Source organism: Panicum virgatum, chromosome 6K, assembly GCF_016808335.1.
Source record: "Panicum virgatum strain AP13 chromosome 6K, P.virgatum_v5, whole genome shotgun sequence".
NCBI classification, from domain to species: Eukaryota; Viridiplantae; Streptophyta; class Magnoliopsida; order Poales; family Poaceae; genus Panicum; species Panicum virgatum.
This window is the reverse complement of record NC_053141.1, coordinates 1,259,972-1,279,533: the sequence shown is the minus strand read 5'-3', so window position 1 is coordinate 1,279,533 and position 19,562 is coordinate 1,259,972. Positions and strand designations below refer to the sequence as shown.

The 19,562-nt window shown below is 42.6% G+C and overlaps 2 protein-coding genes across 14 annotated transcripts; both read left to right on the top strand.

The window, feature by feature from the left end:
- Positions 1-11,327: 11,327 nt before the first annotated feature.
- Positions 11,328-15,099, top strand: LOC120711149. Of its 5 annotated transcripts, XM_039996581.1 has the most exons (7): positions 11,328-11,689; positions 11,810-11,962; positions 12,320-12,438; positions 13,273-13,407; positions 13,540-14,079; positions 14,174-14,323; positions 14,419-15,099. In XM_039996581.1, exons 2-7 carry the CDS (start codon positions 11,905-11,907, stop codon positions 14,827-14,829), a joined length of 1,413 nt encoding a protein of 470 aa, XP_039852515.1. In that variant the 5' UTR covers positions 11,328-11,689; positions 11,810-11,904; the 3' UTR covers positions 14,830-15,099. The 5 variants fall into 5 exon arrangements, with proteins under 5 accessions (XP_039852515.1, XP_039852513.1, XP_039852514.1 ...); XM_039996579.1 differs by having other exon boundaries at positions 11,398-11,689; positions 11,820-11,962; positions 13,273-14,079; XM_039996580.1 differs by having other exon boundaries at positions 11,398-11,962.
- A 686-nt stretch (positions 15,100-15,785) lies between these two features.
- On the top strand, positions 15,786-19,296 carry LOC120711147 (survival of motor neuron-related-splicing factor 30-like). 9 transcript variants are annotated; one of them, XM_039996577.1, is made up of 10 exons: positions 15,875-15,945; positions 16,558-16,635; positions 16,826-16,913; positions 17,017-17,076; positions 17,169-17,276; positions 17,483-17,562; positions 17,626-17,701; positions 18,222-18,407; positions 18,524-18,652; positions 18,858-19,296. In XM_039996577.1, exons 5-10 carry the CDS (start codon positions 17,175-17,177, stop codon positions 19,026-19,028), a joined length of 744 nt encoding a protein of 247 aa, XP_039852511.1. In that variant the 5' UTR covers positions 15,875-15,945; positions 16,558-16,635; positions 16,826-16,913; positions 17,017-17,076; positions 17,169-17,174; the 3' UTR covers positions 19,029-19,296. The 9 variants fall into 9 exon arrangements, with proteins under 9 accessions (XP_039852505.1, XP_039852503.1, XP_039852510.1 ...); XM_039996571.1 differs by having other exon boundaries at positions 15,786-15,945; positions 16,826-16,937; positions 17,017-17,276; XM_039996576.1 differs by lacking the exon at positions 17,017-17,076 and having other exon boundaries at positions 15,790-15,945.
- The last annotated feature ends 266 nt before the right edge of the window (positions 19,297-19,562 follow it).

Below are 19,562 nucleotides of genomic sequence, written 5' to 3'. Positions count from 1 at the left end.
ACAACTATACTATCATGACAACGGGGATGTAACGGCACGTATTGTATGCTGCAATTGCAAATGCAGCTATTTTTTTCCCCTCTTGTGTATGTATGTTAACAACTCCACCCCCAAGCATTTGACAGCGACCGGTACACATCATGCATGTCTTGGTTGATAGAGACGCTGGTGTATCTATATATGGACTTGAAGAGACGATAGCACACCACCAAACACTTCAACTGCTAACAACCTGCATGCAAGAGAGTACGTTGGCAAGCATTTACGACGGATTGATCGGTCCAATAACCCGCCCCTAATCATCACCATCTACTCTGAAGTTAACTGGCCTCTCGTGATCGAGATCGACTGTTCCTGAACCAACTCATTCATCTCATTCGTCTCATTCATTCATCTCATATCGATCACCCATTCTGCCATTCATTTGTCACCGGTACTTTGTAGGATAGCAGGTAGCGCCACCAGAACAAGCGCAGAACTGAACGGTAATTTCACTGTCAATTGCGTCCTGTAGTAACCAACCATCACTGTCGAGTTCATTCGTTAAGCCCTTTGCCTGCAACTTGATTATTGGTCTTCAAGATGAGGGGGCAGCTCAGCAGCCACAGCTCGCTCATGTACAGAGCACGGGATACTATTCCCGGGCGGCTGCCCCCCCTGCCAGGGAGACACACGATCCCTTGCAAAATCCCTTGTCAGCGCTTGTCTTTGTCAATAGCTAGGACCGACCATACATTCTCATCTCTTCAACGCGTTTCCACGGCGTAATCTCATTTTATCTCTACTTCCATTTAACTGTCCGGCCTGACGAAACTAAACTAGTAATGCAGCATCCTTTACAATAATAAATATCCTCTTCAGATTTGTTGTTCCTCTGAATTCTCAAGATACTACTGCTGGAGATAGTGCTAGCTGTTCGCATCTTTAATTTATTCGTGAACTTTACCTGTCAATGCAATGCAACACCTTTTCCTCTTCTATCATTTCCCCCTTTTTTTAGATTTCTTTATCTTCTGAAACGCCTTGTCGGATATTTGCTGGTATAAATGTACATGTAGCTTTTCATCTGCTTGCCTTTCAATCTGGATAACTCCTACTTGAGGGCTGGCCTGATCAAGCAAAGGCTCCTTTCACTCTCTCAGCAATCAGCTGTCAGCCTAGTGGTGGCTGTTTCCAAAATAAACACAAAGAAAAGTATACCACTCTTTGTCTGACAGAATGTGTGTTCATGAAACAACCATGCTGCTCACAGACAGGTACTCTTCAGCTTTCCCCTCCGAGCTGAAAAGCTGGATGCAGACAAGTGACAAATTTATCACGCTTCATATCATTTTCTGCAGGCCTTTTCTATCTTCATATGCAGATGCAGTGCAGCAAAAAGCTCTCGTTCAATCGGCCGCCGGTCAGAAAGCTTGAGAGGACAAAGGGGCGATGCTCTGCACATGTTGCATCAGGCAAACAGGGTCCTGCAAATGATGTGTTCTAACTGTACATCCAAAAAAGCGAAGGGATGTTCGACCACCTCGCGTTTGTTTCTAGCTAGAACCAGTGACATAATTGCACAATGATGGCGATAAGCATGTGGATGGATCAGGGAGGTGGTAATCTTTAAGATTAAGAGATGTGATCTAATCGTACACATGTCGCATGTGACGGTTGATTCATGACCGACACCGCGATTAATTAATAGAACCGGTTGGATTAGTGGGTTCGAGACAATGGTTGCTTTGATTTTGTTACTTTTTAGAATTCTGCCAAACTTGTATGCTACTGCTTGACCTTTTTGTTTTCCACTATCTGAAGTATATGAACAAGGCCCTAAGTAATCATGGGTTGCTACTTGCTAATGCGGTGAAGCAAAGACATAGCGTATAGGCACACAACCATCTCCAACTTGTTTGATTTACAACCACTCACACTCTTTTTGTCCTGGACGAATTGGAACACGGTCATACAGTCTTTGATTCAGCAGGGTCCTTGATATAATCTTTCTTGGCTTTGGCTTTCAAAGTGCAGGTTGGAAAGAGTGCTCCATATCCATATATGTGCTTGGAGGGAAGGCCACATCTTTAACTGTATTCTTTTTGAGATCATCCTCTTCAGCCTGTGTTAGTAGTGCTAGATTATACATTCGAACCGTGCCGTCCCAAAAACAATGCACTCAAACGGCCTGTTGTTGTTTGCAGGCAGAGTAAGCTGTGCTTTCTTTGTTGCAAGAAACAAAAAGGAACTGACAGAGAAAGATGTTAGTTTATCATCCTTGGCCCTCGGCTTTACCTACCACAAGGTTTTTATGCCCACCTAGATCTTTGAATAGATAGTGCAAATTTAAAGATTTAGAAGAACTGACTTAGGATTTTTTTTATTCAAAACGTTGAGAGATGCAAAACGTTCAGTACAACACCCTCATGATCCAAGCTGCAAGTAAGCATCTCAAACTTGAGGCCATCTTTGGCATGTCACAGGATACGGACACGCATATTTTTGACTGCCAGAAAGGGCTGAATCAGCTGGAATATCTGACTATAACCACAAGATGTTATCTGAATGGAACTAGCTAGTGCTGTTATCTGACAAAACGGAACACAATCCATAGAAATGCATCCATTATTGGATGTTTGCAAAACAATTGCTAATAATCTAGTAGCTGGTTAAATAACACGATCGAGAATACAATCACCAGTAGTTTTCCCTATCGGCAGAGCTTGCCGATACGCTGGTGTGAGAGATATTCGGAATCCCAACCGATACGCTCTCAAATTTAACTTTTGTTTACTCCTTGTCAATTGCAGGTCAAATTGACTGGCACGCTTGGTTGACTTTCCGGAGCTTGGCGAATACTTGTCCTCAGATTTCAGTGTGTTGATTTTTGAGTCAATACACTCCTATCACATTTCATGACACTCATATTTTCTCTCTCCTCATATTATTGGTACATATTAGCAAATTTAATGTCCATGACACTCCAACTGAGAATGGGCTAAGAAAGTGTCGTTCGTCAGTGGCAACTTGGGATTAAGCTGTATACAACTTGTGAATTAACAAAGAAATCAGATTATAGATTGTTTTCAATTAAGCAGTATCTGAGTCGATCGCGTTGTGCCTGCAACTTTTGTGATATTTTCTCAGTTACTAGATCGGCGACCACCTCACCTATTTCAAGTCCCTCGAGAAAAAAACATGCATGCATTCTTGCACTAGAAAGATGCTACAGTTGTCATAGGATGCATGTACGTGCAAATTAAAAGGTTGGAATATATAGTGGCAAAAAATGGGTCTTTAAAAGAAGGAAAACAGTACTAGCACTACTCATCCATTCTAAATTATTAGTTATTTTAATTATATATATATATATTATGTCTACGAATCTATGAATCAGGAAATGCCAGAAGGACTAAGAATTAGGACGGGGAGAGTAACTTACATTTGGACAAAAAAAACAAAGAAAATTCAAAGGAAAAATGCCCCAGCGGCGTTGGATGCCACGTTCTCCCAACCGCCCAATCAGGAGGCCCCGCTGATCAGATCAAATCCAGCCGTCCGATGCAGCCTGATGGGTGCCAGCTGCCACCAGCCAGACCCCCCTCCACCTTCCTCGGGCCCGGTCGGCAGGCGCCGCCGCCTTCCTTTTTTCAAATCGGAATTCCCCCACCCAAACCCAAATCCACCCCACCCCGAGACCGAGAGGGAGCGACCGAGGCGAGAGAGAGAGAGAGACCGAGGCGAGCGAGATGGCCCAGTTCAACACCCTCGATCAGGCGTTCAGGACGCTGGTCGAGATGCCCGTCCACCACCGCCCCTACTACGCCGACTTCCACCACGTCCGCGTGCGGGAGACCGCCGCAACTGTTGCCCTCCTCAAGCTGAGCAAGCACGAGGAGACGCGGAAGGGTGGTGTGCTGCTCCCGACGATCACCAACTTCGGCGCCATGGAGCACTTCGCCTCTGCCGCTACCCAACTCTTTCTCAACAAGGCGCTCCTCCCCGCGCTGCTGATTGAGCCGTGCAAGTCGCGATCGCTCATCGAGGCGCTCGGCGACAGCAATAGGGAGCTGCGGGTGAAGGCGGCGACCGTCGGGGGCACCTTTGAGACAGAGGTCCTCACCCTCTGCAATCTCATGAAGGGCTACTGCGACGCCACACCCGTGCAGAGGGCGCACGGGCTCATGGCGAACTGGATCCAGAAGATTATCACTTGCATCAAGAACATTCTGTAAATTATCTTTGCCATTACCGAGGTTTGATCTTGCCTTCATGACTGTGAGCATGAAATATCATCAATACATGTAGTCATCATCCAATGCTACTAGTACTAGTGCTATAGAGTTAGCACATAGAGAATTGCGTTTCTATTTTGGGAAATTTATGAACATAAACCAGTCGTGTCCAGAATTTTGGTTGGTTGATGAAGTAAAATCTGAATGCCACAGTTTTTTGTTTCCCATCCCCACCCCCTCTTTTTTTGATTATATGATGGGTTTCCCCTTTTTTCTTTAGATTTCTATGGTTTTATTTTTTTATGAAACTATGGATTTCTATGTTGTCTCTTTCTACATGAAGAATGGTTTGCCATTTGTGCCTAAATTCCCTGACCATTTGGTTCTGCTCGTAGAGGCATCGGTAAATAGTACCAAACTACCCCCGGCGAAAGCACATGTGAAAAATAGGTGATCATCAATTTTAGTTCGGCTGCATCTGGTACATTGTTTGTCGGTGTGTGTTGAGTAGTGCCCAGTTGCATGAGCTTGTTGCAGCAAGTGCCATGTGAAGGTTTTGAACTTGGGTGAATATCCTTCCTCTAGAGATTTGCTAGGTGCAATTGTTGAGGAGGTGGTGGTCTGGTTTTTAATTTGGTAGGGTTTAAAGGGCTGTATGGAAAGAATTGTTTGGAAAGTATTTTGCCTTTATTATATGTTGAGAAATCAGTGCCTCTAACTTAACACCAACTTTGAGAAGCGGTATCAAAGTAGTGTGATACCAATTCTTCTGCGGATCCTGTACCCACACTACACCAAAAAAAACCTTCACCTGGACACCAATATAGGAGACGACTATATGTGGGGACTCAATTCTTTATTAACCAGAACTTAGTACAACACAGCAACTCTTACACTTTTTATTATGTGGCTACCCTACCACTATCTACTCATGACATCCAATGGTATGTCACTCAACTCTCCATGGTGACTACCTATGCCATCTCCAAATGACTTCTACTACTTGGAATGGCTTGGGGGAGGGGAGTAACCCCATATATAGAACTCCATAGCTCATATGGTATTGTCATGTGTCCATCTTCTACACTTTTCTACAATTCTAGAGTTTTCTCCATCTTTATCCTACCATACAAATATCTTTTCTCTAGAACATTCCACACTTCACCATGAAGCATGACAACTATTACTCATACTTGCTCTCCAGTCTTCTAGAATCTTCTTACCTTGTCGTGATCTTATCCTTGTGCATTGCAAAGTTAGTTTCTTGTGATTTCCACAATCTTCTAGAATGTTCCAATTACGCATTGCATATTTCAACATTATAGCAGAGAGATTGGGATCTTTTACTGTAATGATGTTTCGGGCTTATCTGATGAGAAGGCTTTGATTTTACTAGCCTTCATTTTCAAATACCCTGGCCTCCAAATGGTGTTGGCTGGCAGATGTCTTCCCTGCCTCGGAGCTGCAAAGGTTTGGTTGTATCATCTTCATGAACCCAGACCACTAGAAATTTTTGATAATATTGTGATCTTAGTTAGGATCATTTTTTAGGTGAAACAATCATTGAACATGAAGTAGATTGGGATGGAGGCAAAAACTGATTTGATGTAAGCTAGTCTTCCAACTTGGCTCAGTTTGTTTGCATTAAATAGTTGTTAGCTCCATTCGAGTGATCTAGTCCCGTTATTTGATTTCATTTTTCTCAGAACTTGCATCAACAACTCTGTTCAGGTAGATTTGTGTATTTGTTGTTTCTGTTAAAGTAAAAGGTTTACTTCTTCTTGCAACAGTGTGATGAGATGTGGTCTTATGATTTTTTCAGGTTGAAGTGGGGTGAGATGCAGTGGCGGAGTCAGGATTAAAATCTACCTATGGCGAAGGTGCGGAGGCACAGACGGTGGAGGGCGAGGAACCGCAGAGGCAGCCGAGAACGACGGACCGAGGGGCAATGACAACTTCGGACGTCAATTTGATGATTCAGCTTCAGAAAATGGGCTAGTCATGGGTTGACGGCCCAAAAGTCTAAAATCTAAGAGCATTTCTAGCATATTACTTATCTTTCATATCCTATATATGTTGTCTCTCTGTTACCAATAATATTATTTATATTTTTAGTAGCCAGTGCCATAGCAGATTACACAAAGAATATGATGGAGGGAGGAGTCCCCCCTACATTTGAGCAAGAGATACGTGTGTTTTGGCGATCAACAAAAAAAATTTAGCTATTGGCGATGGAATTGGTAATCTGCTGGAGCACATCTCATTACCAAATGAACATATTTTTAGTATTGAGGAGAAAGATGAGTAATCTATTAGAGATGCTCTAAATATTTTATCTTCTTCTTCCTCCAGTTTCCAGTCGAACAGACCTTTGTTTCCATCGTGGCCAAACCTCGTAGAAACTGGTACTAGAGATGTCTTCTGAAATTTTCTTTGTTGTTGTTCAGCTTGCCAACAACAAACTGGTTTGTAGACTCTATTTCAATTAGTATCTATCGAGATTAAAGGGTATGTAATGATAATATGGAGGGTAATAATGATGCATACACAATATGTAGGCATATTCGTTGCAGGAATTGCAATTAGCATCTTTCACTTGTCAACAGCGGTTGTGCTTAACTAAGTATCTGATTAGTTTGTCGGATTTGGGCGCATGGGTGAAATGCATTCATGCCATTAATGCCTTACTAATGACATTGTTGTTGTGCTAAGGCCAATTTTAATGGAAATTTTATGACATTAAATATCATCAATTTTACTGACATAGCAAGAAGAGAGAATAATGAAGTTTCATGGGATCTGAGGAGAGTTTTATCATTATGAAACCCATCTGGCACAGTTATCTAATTCTCAGTCTAGTTAATTGTGCCCATAAAACTCCACTGAGACTGCCCTATGACCATAGTTGTGATGCCAACAACCTGGATCCTTAATGTCAGTATCAGCGGAGTTTCATGGAGAGTTTTATGCCATTAAGTTCTATACCACATCATCAATTTTGCTGACATGATAAGTAGAGAGAATGAGAGAGTTTCATGAGATATGAGAGGGGTTTTGCCTCCGTAAAACTCATCTCGTATAGTTATCCAATTTGCAGTCTAGCTGACTATGTCATGAAACTGTGCACTAAGACTGACATAATAAGAGCTATTATTGGCGCTTGGCCGGGGCAATATGGGGCCGTTAAGCTTGTCTGTAGCTCTCACTATTTGACCATACCTAATGGTTTTATGATGATCCTTTTAATTTTCCATCTCAATATATGTACTGTTAGGTTAGCCTATAATAATCATTTTGTTTCAGGTAGAGCCATATTTATGAAATGGTGTCGTTCCTCGTATGTGTTGGATACCAGATTTCAGCATCAGCCTTTGGGCTGATTAGTAATGGAAGGTTGAGTACGGACCAGTTCGCGAAAAAATTTGGATTTTGGTATTATAGCACATTTTATTGTTATTTGACAATTAATGTCCAATTATCGACTAATTAACTTTAAAAGATTCATCTCACATGAATCAATTATATTATGTAATTAATTATTTTTTAATTGTATTTAATGTTTCATGCAATTATCCTAAAATTCGACATGACGGGTATTATAGAAAATTTTTTATGAACGCCTTAGATACCTGATTTACGGCACCGGATCCGCATGGGGCGGCGGCAGCTAGGGGTAGGCACCACAGACCGCGCAGCAGCCACACCATCCAGGCCGCTTGAACATGCTACGGGCCCGGGAGGCGCCGGGTCTGTTAGAAATGACAGCGAATAAACGATGAAGAACAACAAGATCAATTGCAGGAGATACAAGAATTTAACATGAAAAATTCTTTCAATACCGAAGGGAAAAATCATGAGCACGAGCAAAAAAAATCTTTACTATATTAGATGTGTGTTTACAACACCGGCTTATAAGAGGAATAATCAAATGAGGAGCAAATTCTAAAGGGTATATAAACTGGATCTCCGCTTCGCTCCGTCGGAAGTTAATATTTTCTTATGCAATGAATTTAGATCAATATATAACATGGTAAGCACAGCGCCGGCGAAAGGACGGCAGTGGCCACCAGCCGGCATGTATATCTGGTACCTACTCCTACATGTATATCCGCCACGTATAGGATTGTGTTTGATTCACGCGGTCCGGCTCGGTAGTTCCTGTGCCTACTGCTGTTTTTTTTTTCTGAGCCAGGGAAGTTGGGCTCAGGCCTTGTTTGGATGAGACGGTGAAATTTTTTTCACAAAAACACGAATGTATGCATGTAGTACTAACCGAAGTTTATTTGTGAAATTTTTTCACGGATGAGTGTAACATTTTAACGAGCCAAGTTCCATTATGATTGGCTACAGTGATGCTACAGTAACTGTGCCTGATCATCCTCGGCTCGTACGTTCAGAGATCTTATTAGCTACAGTAACTGCTACGGTAGTATAGTTGTGATTTCGTAATTAAATTTTATTTAATACCTCTAATTAATGATCAAAGAACCGAAAAAATTTCATGTAAATTTTTTCAAGGGTCATCCAAACACGGAAAAACCATGAGGTATCCTTTGTTTGGATTCATCCCCTCCCTGGTTATGTAAAGGACCTTTTGGCTCGCGATTTGCCTGGGCCTGCAGTCTTTTGAATAAAGCAGCAGAGTATCGAGATAAAAAAATACTATACTATACTATACTTACTATTACTTTAATATTACTATTACTATTACTATACATACTATATGGCGCGGAGGAGAAGGCCTGAGAGCCGCTGGTCACTCTCCAGTCGACATGTCGCAGAGGGAGGGAGGACGCCCGACGCGGGCCTTGGCCTTGCTGTCCCGTCGTTTCCCCCGCGCGGCTCTCGCTGCGTGTGGGCCGCGCCAGCCGGCCGCTCCGTCACTGGGCCGGTTGTCATTCCTCGAGGGTCCGGGAATTTTTTTCATTTTTATATTTAAAAAAATTAAAATTTCAAAAATATATGGCGGTTTCGAAAAATTTCAAAACTATACCCCTGTCGCCCTCTGCCTGGGCGACAGGGGGCCTGTCGCCCTCTGGTTGGGCGACATGACCTAAATGTAAAAAAAAAATTACATTTAGGCCTTGGCACCCGGGATGCATTAAACAACAAACTTGTAAAATCGATATAAAATCATAGAAAAATCGAAAAAATACAAACTCAACTGTTCTGGATTCTATGAAACAATATCTACAACTTTTGTTATATAAAGTTTTTCATTTGATCAATGTATCTTACTCTATTTTAAATACTAGTTTAATACACTTTTATTTAAATCTCAAGATCCATTCTTTTGATGCATGTCACCTTTGGCTAGAGTGTTGCATATGGTGAGCATAGGCTTACACAAAATTGGTAGATCCAGAAAACATTTCTAGAATAAGTTTTTAAATTAAATCTTGCAATATGTCTAGTTTAAATGAGTTATTTATCCATGCTGCTATACTGAGTTTTAGAAGCCATAACTTTTACAGTACCATTATTTTATTTCCTAAGAGCTATAAAAAAAGTTTGGTAAATTTTAGATAAGCACAACTAGACCAAATGAATTATGACTAAGGTAAATGCACTAAATCAAGAAAAATAGTTCTTGTACCTAGAAAAATTTGAAATAATTCATTTGGTCTAGTTGTGCTTATCTAAAATTTACCAAACTTTTTTTGTAGCTCTTAGGAAATAAAATAATGGTACTGTAAAAGTTATGGCTTCTAAAACTCAGTATAGCAGCATGGATAAATAACTCATTTAAACTAGACATATTGCAAGATTTAATTTAAAAACTTATTCTAGAAATGTTTTCTGGGTCTACCAATTTTGTACAAGCCTATACTTACCATATGCAACACTCTGGCCAAAGATGACATGCATCCAAAGGATGAATCTTGAGATTTAAATAAAAATGCATTAAACTAGTATTTAAAATAGAGCAAGATACATTGATCAAATGAAAAACTTTATATAACAAAAGTTGTAGATCTTGTTTCATAGAATCCAGAACAGTTGAGTTTGTATTTTTCCGATTTTTCTACGATTTTATATCTATTTTACAAGTTCACTGTTTAATGCGTCCCGGGCGCTAGGACCTAAATGTAATTTTTTTTACATTTAGGTCCTGTCGCCCCGCCAGAGGGCGACAGACCCCCTGTCGCCCAGGCAAGGGGCGACAGGGGTATAGTTTTGAAATTTTTTGAAACCGCCATATATTTTTGAAATTTTAATTTTTTTAAATACAAAAATGAAAAAAATCCAGGGTCCGGCCTACTAGATCATCGGTCTGCTAGCACCCTCCACCTCGCAGCTGTCTGAACTGCACGTCGTCTCTGGCGCCTCCCCCAACCGTCGACGCCGAAGCCCCCCGCCGCCTCCCCCGACAAGCAAAGCCTCCTGCCACGCCCGCCGTCTCCTACGTTTCCCGTGGTAATCCCCTCCCTCACGTGCCTAGCTTCCCCAAACGCCACAGCCTCTCCCTCACGAGCTTGCAAGAAGCATCAATGCCTGCCGTCATCTTTGCCTTGCCGCACCTCCTTCGTTCACGCTCAGCCAAGCAAACCGAGCCCACGAACGGATCCACGGCATCGAGTGCTTCGCATCGGTACCGATCTTACCCGCCGCCGTCCACCGGAGCCCCGTTGCCGACGCTGTATAAATACATAGAGCCTACGGACCCATGTGAGAAGACCAAGAATACGGGGGGTTTATTTGCAAAGCACAAGACTCATGTGAATAGTGTAGAAAAAGCAGCGGGTTTATTTCTAGAAAGTCTGGGGGGCTATGCGCAAAGTTACCTTTACCTTTTTCTCGGTTTCCTTTTTCTGTTTCAGAAAATGTCCTAGATCTTAGAAAAATCATAGTATATCATGGGAGTGTTGGAAAAATATGAAACCAATTTTGTTGGATTCCTGAGATCTAGATCTATCCATTTATGTCACTGGTTTACTGTCTAGATAAGTACTTTTGCATCCTGTGCTGGTCCCCTTGCTCCAAGTCTTCTTCTAGACCTTCCTATTTGTTGCTGCTTTTATTGCGGGTTTCCACTTCGTGCACCTGATTATAATCGCTCCGTTTGCTCCAGTGAGTGTTGCTTCGCAAGGCAGCAAAAGCCCAACACCAGCCTTCCGGCGCGGCATAGACAGAGGTGGAGCTGCCGAACATAGCACCAGCGGCGGAGCGCGTTGGTTCACCTAGTAAACATGAGGTTTCCTGAGATCAGAAACAAAACAGCGCAATGGAAGGTCCACGATCGACTAGGCTGGCTGAGGATACATGTAGCTATTTGCATCACACGTGAACGCTGCACAAGAGTTGCAAAGTAATAACAAGTAAAAATTACCTTCTCCAGGGTCGTTGCACTAGTTTCTGTCGACACACAAGGTTGATTCAGATAAGCACTGAATTTATCTGGGGGACAGGGGTAGAGGAAGGAGTGATTCCGTGAAGAAGCGATTTCGTTGGGGCCTAACAAAAAGGGCAAGGTAAAGGAAAAGGTCCTCTTCGATTTCCTCCTCGATCTCCTCCCTCCCAGTTCCGTGGCAGGTTAGAGCAGGTAGGCAGTCCGATATGATTCCAATCCAATCTGATCGAGTTCAGAACAGCCAAAAACAGAGCGCGGGAGATGCAAATATAGATAGAGCAGCGGAGATCTGGACTTCTTCTGGAGTAGGGGAGACGGAACCGCGGCATCCTCGGCATGGAGATGCTGGCGCTGCAGAGCGAGCAGCAGCTGCCTCGGCAAACCCTAGCTCGGAGTAAGTCTCTTTTCTCTCTCTCTCTCTCTCTCTCTCTCTCTCTCTCTCTCTCTCTCTCCGATGAGCTTGCAGTTTTCTTTATCAGCACTTCATAAAACAAAACAAAAATGTTTTTTGTTCGCCAACAGGTTCACTGACTGCTGCCACTTTGGTAGATTAGATTAATCTTCCAATATGACTCGTTTTAGTATCCTCATGGCAGCCTCATCTTTTCCTACCAAAGTATTAGCATAAGTGTGTGCGTCTGATTCGTAATAAAAAATCGGCTTTGAGAGGATATTCAAAGAACTATTGTCTTGTCAGTTTGAGTTCTTTCTCTTAGATCTATCTATCATAACCATGCTTGTTGGGTCGCAGATGAATCTGTTGCTACAGTGGATGAAATTCAGGGCTCACCTTCACCCTGTCATGGAGTTGACGGTGGCGATTCCAAAGATGGAGAAACATCAGGATATTCAATCCCGTTCCTCCCTGAGGTATACGGCAGCAAGTAACTCTCATAGTAGATTGCAATCTTAATTTCACCGAGACTACTCTACCGTGCTAATTTTGGGGAAGCCCCTTGAGGGGTAACGAATTCATCCTTGAACTTCATGCACAATAATCTGAGCTCCAGCTTATCTTTTTGCGTCACTTGATCCAATTTTCCCTAGCATGTGCTTTGACCTGACTGCTGAGTGTACATATCCAAGTAGTTGCTCAGGTAGAGCTTGGGTTTATGTTTGCTATTTGGTGATGTATTTATTTATTATTATTTGTATGGTTGTTTCAATGCAATATGCCATATCTTTATCTTTTTTTGCAAGATTTGTTTCCAACGTATATCTTGCTCCGTGACTGTGAAAACTTCTTGATTTATGGGGGTTTGTATAGGTATTCAGGTGTGCTGTTTGTACCCTATGCAAACGTTAGTATTTGTTCCCTTCGCTGCTGTGGCCTAATATTTATAACATGCCATTGTATTAATAAAACATCATTCTGTGCATTTTGGTTGACATGAATGCACATAAACCTATATCATTGGCTATTTTGTGAATGTAAGCAAGAATAGATATCAAACAGTTGATCAGTGCTGGCCATTATTGTCCCTTTTTTTTTCTTGTCAGAACTTAAAAAACCACTAATAATAACACCTTTAGGTAAAAACTTCTCCATTCCCATTAAATATTTCATATAGTGCACCTACGGCACTCATGCAGTGAGCTATCTGGGGTAGACGGTGCTCCATGTGGTTCCACTGTTTTTCTTTCTCTTATAGAAATTCCATTTGGCTTTAAAGTTGAAATTGTATCCCTTGCTTGTGCATATAGGATATCTGGCGCCATATACATTCTTTAATGCCAGTGGATGCTGCTGCTCGTGCTGCTTGCCTCTCTCACACCTTTCTAAGTTCCTGGAGATGTTATCCCAAACTCATTTTGAATTGGCATACGCTCTGCTCAAAGGCACGTGATGGAAATTTAAGAGGCAGAATTGACAACATTCTGAGAAATCACTCAGGCATTGGCTTGAAGATATTGAGGCTCCGTTTACATTCTCCAAGCATTTGCTTTCCTTATATTGACAATTGGCTTCAGGTTGCTGTTACACCAGGGATTGAAGAGCTCACACTTTGCCTACATAAAAAGTACAAATTTCCATGCTCACTTCTATCTGATGGGGTTAGAAGCTCGATTCAGTCTCTTCAACTTGATTCTTGTGTCTTCCATCCCATGCTTGAACTTGGCCCATTGAGAAGCCTAACAAGACTGATACTAAGGGATGTGTGTATTACGGGGGAGGAGTTAGAGTGCCTTCTTTCCAACTCCCTTGCTTTGGAGCATTTGGACCTCTGTACTTGCAAGGAGATAGTTTTCCTGAAGATACCTTCTGCATTGCTGCAGCTCAGCTACCTGAGGGTTTGTGGATGTTGGGATCTGCAAGTTATAGAGAATAAAGCACCAAGTCTCTCCACTTTTACCCTTGTCGGGCAAGTTTCAAAACTCTCACTTGGAGAAGCATCGCAAATGATGAAGGTCTTGAGCTTGCAGTACCCGAATGTCGTCTGTTATGCTCGTGCTAAGCTTCCATCCATTATGCCAAACCTTGAAACTCTTGTGTTAGGATCGAGTGCTGAGGTAAGCTATGCATCCAGACAACAGTAATCAAACTGTTCTGTGCAGGTGTATAATAATAATCTGAAAATGACATATTTGTTGAATTGTTGTGCAGGTGAATACACCGATGCTGTCCACTAAATTCCTCAACCTCAAGCACCTAACCATTCAGATTAGTGGAGAGACCTTGCCCCCATCATATGACTATTTTTCTCTCGTGTCTTTCTTGGATGCGTCTCCTTCCTTGGAGACTTGGTACCTAGAGGTAAGGCGCTGTCCACTATATCTTGCGAATTAAGATCATTAGTGGTCACTCATTTGGGCGCGTCCATTGATTTAATCTCCTCATTTCGTCTTCAGGTATATCCGGAAGATATGGAACATGAATCGGTTTTCGAAGGTTCTTCAGATTTGAGGCAGCTGCCTGAATACCGTCACGACAGCCTCAAGACTGTTGAGATCATAGGATTCAGCTCTGCAAGGTGCTTGGTTGAGCTAACATGCTGTATTGTCAGGAGCGCAGTCTCACTCGAGCGACTCACATTGGACACCCTTCGGGGTGGTGGTAGGTGTTCTGGGCGAAATGATGGTGATTCCTCGGATCAAATTTGCAGTCCTGTTAGCAAGGCTGTGGTCAAGGAAGCCTTTAGAGGGGTGGCGGCGATAAGGAAGTACATTGAGGATAAAGTCCCGTCTACAGCTAAGCTGGTGGTTCTGGAACCTTGCCCATGGTGTCATACCACTACAGTACTGGATTATTTTGGTATGTAGATCCTGCAAGTTGCAGATGATGATGCTACGATGATGGAGGGTGGAAGCTGTCATAAAGTTATCTTAATTATGCATGAGGGGAGGGCTGGTGATGGAGATGTATCCAATGCTAGCTCAGGATTTTGAACTAGGTGTGTGTATATGTTAGAAGGAATTAAGAGAAAATATAGGGAGTTAGGGACTTACGTTAAATTCTCCAAGATAAGAGGATTTTGAACCTGGATGATCTAGGTGTACAGATTGTACAACACTGTAGCACTTTCGTTTGTATTTGATAATTATTGTCCCGTCATGGGTTAATTAAACTCAAAAGATTCGTCTCGCAAATTATAGGCAAACTGTATAATTAGTTATTTTATTTAGTTATATTTAATATTTCATGCATGCGTTAAAACATTTGATGTGATGAAGAATCTTGTAAAGTTTTGAAATTTTGAAGAGAACAAGACCTAAAAGTTAATCTTTATATCTATCTATGGCCCTGTTTGGGACTGCGTGGGTGATAAGCGCGAGGCGAATAAGCGCAACGCGGCCGCGAGCTCGCTTCTGCGATTTTTGGCCGCCCAGTTCAAATCCTGCGTTTTGCCTTCGCACGCGGCCAGCGGACGCGCGTCTGTCGCGAGGTGTTCGGCGGGCTTTTTTCGCTTTTCTTGCTCATTCGCGACGTCATCGCGGTCCCAAACAGGGCCTATACCTATCCTTCCTCTGTTCCAGAAGATTCAACCCATTCTTCCTGTAAGATTCAACCCATCCTTCCTCTGTTCCGGAAGATGGATAGGATTTCTGAGTCCAAGGAGTTTTCGGCCCATAAGAAGCTCCGAGTAAAGTGGGCTCAAATTTGCCAGGAGCCCATGGGGGAGAGAGGGGAGACGGCTCGTCGGCCTTCCTCTTATCTGCCGCATCTTCCTAAGGAAAAAAAAAACTGCCGCATAAAGAATTGAAACCAGATTTGGGGGAAGAGAGAGAGAAAAGACACCACCCCAAATCCCCAATCGAGTTCGATAAGTACCAGAGCCGAGGGGATCGGCGGCGAGGCGTCGGCAGGCAGGCATGGAGGACCTGAGCGTGGAGGAGCTCGCCTCCAACCTCTCCACCTACAAGGACCAGCTCCTCGAGGTCTATTCTCCCACTTCCCTCCTCGATCTCGTCTGCCCCCTCCCGTCAAGGGAGGGATTATCCCTTCCCTTGGCGCCTGAGGTTTCTTCTATGTCGCTGCGTTCTAGCGGGCGCCTTGTTTTGCGAGTGAGGATTTGGGCTGCCTATTCGCTGATTAGGGTTGGGCGTTGCTCGGGTGCTGCTTCTAGTTTTTTTTTAATCGATCAGTTAAATTGGTCAATTTAGGTTTCATTTTTTGTTAAGGATGTTCGTGTAAGATTTCAAGGTAAGCTTGGAGAAAATCTAGGTTTTAGTTTTCTTTGTATCTTGTATCGATTTGTAGGATTAGGCTTAGCGTGACCTATCGAGTTTTATTCAGCTTAGGGGATTTAAGGCATTTGGGTAGTAAGTTAATTGTATTGATGCTGTACGACTTGTGCCTGTCTTAGCTTCACTTGAGAGTGGAATTGTCGATCACTTATTAATATTCTCACTGTCCTTATTTGTCCTATTTCTCATTGCAGTCCCATGCTACTTCGTTGCCTTTATTTTCCTTGCTATAAATTCATTATTCTGTGAAATACATCTTGTTATTCATGTATTTATGATGTGTCTTATGTCCATGCTTCGCAGGTTAAGAAGCTTATTAAGGACAAAAAGAATGACCCTGGAATTTCTGAATATCTCGATATGGAGAAAGAGCTTCAGGAGGTGTGTTATTGTCCACATTGTCTTTTAGACTGTAATGTTCCTGTGCTGGTATTAGCTACCTGCCTACCCATCAGATACTGTTTCTGTTGCATCAAAGCCAAGTTGTATTAATGATTCTCACAAAAGGATATTTGATTTCTCTGATTTTGGGGAATGTTTCTATCGATTACTTTCTCTTCTTTGTTACAAGGAGCCATGCCCGGCAAGGTAGCATGAAAAGGCAGCTTGCAACAGAAGATTTATTTTTGGGGAATTTAGATTTTTTGTAACGATGAAAGGTGAGAAGGTTGGTTAAAACAATGGTAGGGACTGTCTGAGCAAAAATGAACACTGTATAAAGCTTCAAAGTTGTCCATTACCCTTTATCTTGATTGATTGCAGGTTTGTGTCTCATGCTAGAGTACCTCCTCCTGATTTTGGGTGTCGATGCTGCTGTTCTAAGTTGGATCTCGAAAATGGGCGCATATTTAATAATGCTGGGATGTTCCTTATGTTTATGATGCATAATACCATTTTTTTTGTGACCACTGCAGGTCATCATGCTAACCGAAGAGCTTTTGGCAACTGCAAAGCAAGCTGAGAGTGCCCAGAATGTTGCAGGTCTATCACCACCGAATTATTCAGCTGGAGTGCAATCAGAGGTACTTTGTTCTTCATTAGATGGCTGCATTTTTGTTGCAGGCAGCTGCGTTGAACATTTCCTTTATTCACTGCATACAACAGAAATTCATGCCAGTCGTTCCATAGATGAATGTAATATGCTGATGAATATATTTGTATTACATATTTCGGAAATATTATGGCCTGTTATCTTCCTACACTACTGACACATTTAGTCTTATGGCAGGGACTGGATGACCTTTCACATTCCCATAAGTTTGCTGTTGGGGCTAGAGTGCAAGCTGTCTGGAGTGAAGATGGGGAATGGTGAGTTTGTCGTACATTTTGTGCATCATTCCATTGCAACATGTTGATTAGCTGAATTGTCAGGTATAATGCAACAGTTGAAGCTTTGACACCAAATGGATATTATGTGGCTTATGATGGCTGGGGAAACAGTGAAGAGGTATGCTCCCTTCTGTGGAAATAACAGTTTTTTTTTGCTCTTAAATATCGGAGGTGTACTCACACGCGAGTATAGACTACTGAGCAGAAAGCTGCTCCTTCATTAGCCGAAACTGATGCTTCCTTCTCTGGAAATAGCAGTTCTTTTTTTGCTCTTAAATATCGGAGGTGTACTCACACACGAGTATAGATTACTGAGCAGAAAGCTGCTCCTTCACTAGCCGAAACTGAATGATTTCTCATAATGCTCATGTGATGGACTTGCACATTCATCTTATTGTTTTATCAAATGGCTGACATAAGTTTATTGCTATTATATGAGTGATTTTCATTGTTCTTGTAAACATGTGCCAAATCTACTTTGCATCTCAGCTAAAAGTTTCTTGTAGCATCCTACCTATATCGTTCTCCTGCTTTATGTTTATTTATCTTATAGTATTTGTATATTATATTCATGTATTTTTTCCTTCACTTCTAATAATATTCTTGTTCCAAACTATTGATTTCGCTGCCTTATATAGGTAGACCCAGATAATGTGAGGCCGCTTGAGGAAGAAGCGGCAGATGCTTTGCGGCAAGCTGAAAAGGAAGCTGAAGCCACAAAAATGGCAATAAAGAGGAAAATGGAACAAGCTGCAACGTCTGATTTTCAAGCGCGTAGCTTGCCTGCCAAACTTCGCATCGAACCAAGTGATCCTGAGGACGTGGTAAGTGAATGCCACATTCTTGTCCACGTATTTACACTGCCAGTCAAGTTGATGTGCCTTGCAGCTGATCTAAATCATTAGCTATCATGTGTTCTGACTAGCCTTTGCATTTACAGAAAGCTGCTAAGCGTAAGAAAATACATGCTTTCAAATCAAAAGCCCGGTTTGAGCAGCTTGAATTTGCGCAAAACAAGCGGCAGAATGCATGGCAGCAGTTTCAAACGACCAAGGGTAAAGCTAAAAAGGTAGCCCCTTCTGTGCTCCGCTCTCTTTTAATTTGGCTAGATGCTTGTCCGCTAAGTTTTGAGTCTGTATCTCAAGGTACCAGCCTTCTAATTCATCAAGCTTTCGCGTTCCCATGACTGAAAAACATCCCCAGCATCAGTGGACCAATAGTTGAGACTTTTCATGTAACAGAATCAGCTGAAGTTGGGTGGTTTGCTTTTTCAGGTGGGGTTCTTCTCTGGTCGCAAGAAGGAGAGCATCTTCAAGTCGCCGGACGACCACAGAGGTAAGGTGGGTGTCACCGGGAGCGGCAAAGGCCTGACTGATTTCCAGAGGAGGGAGAAGCATCTGCACCTCAAGGGTGGCTCTGGGGACGCATTGGATGATGAGGAATAGACTGGTGTGCCGTCGCCCTGTTAGCTCGCGAGCTTATCACCAAACATTTCCATGCCTGGTGTTTATTGCTTGCTGAGCTGGTCCTGAGGGGCGCCAGTTCTGTATGTCAAACTTGTCGGATCTAGAATTCTCACAGATATATCATCAATGATTTCATGTTGCATTCTGGACTTCTGGTGCCCCCATCTCATGTTTATGAAATTTGTGCCAAGATAGACACCATGTCGTTGTGTGTAGTTTCAACCCCAGTGGGTCGTCGTCTCCAGCACCGACCGGCTGTAGCCGCTGTCCGTCGTCGCTGTTGTAATATCATATTCGATCGGTCCTGCAAACATTCTCTGCCTGCAGGTTACAAGGTTTTCCGTTGGCTCAGGCTCGGTCTCAGCTGTTGCTCAGTTACAGGTCGTACCACAAGAGTTGTTGCTCTCCTGTCAGGTTTTCCAATTGCTGTATATATGTTTTTTTGAACCGAGTATTGCTGTATATATGTTGTTATCAATTTCATCACAAGCTCTGAAATCTGACAAATCCTAC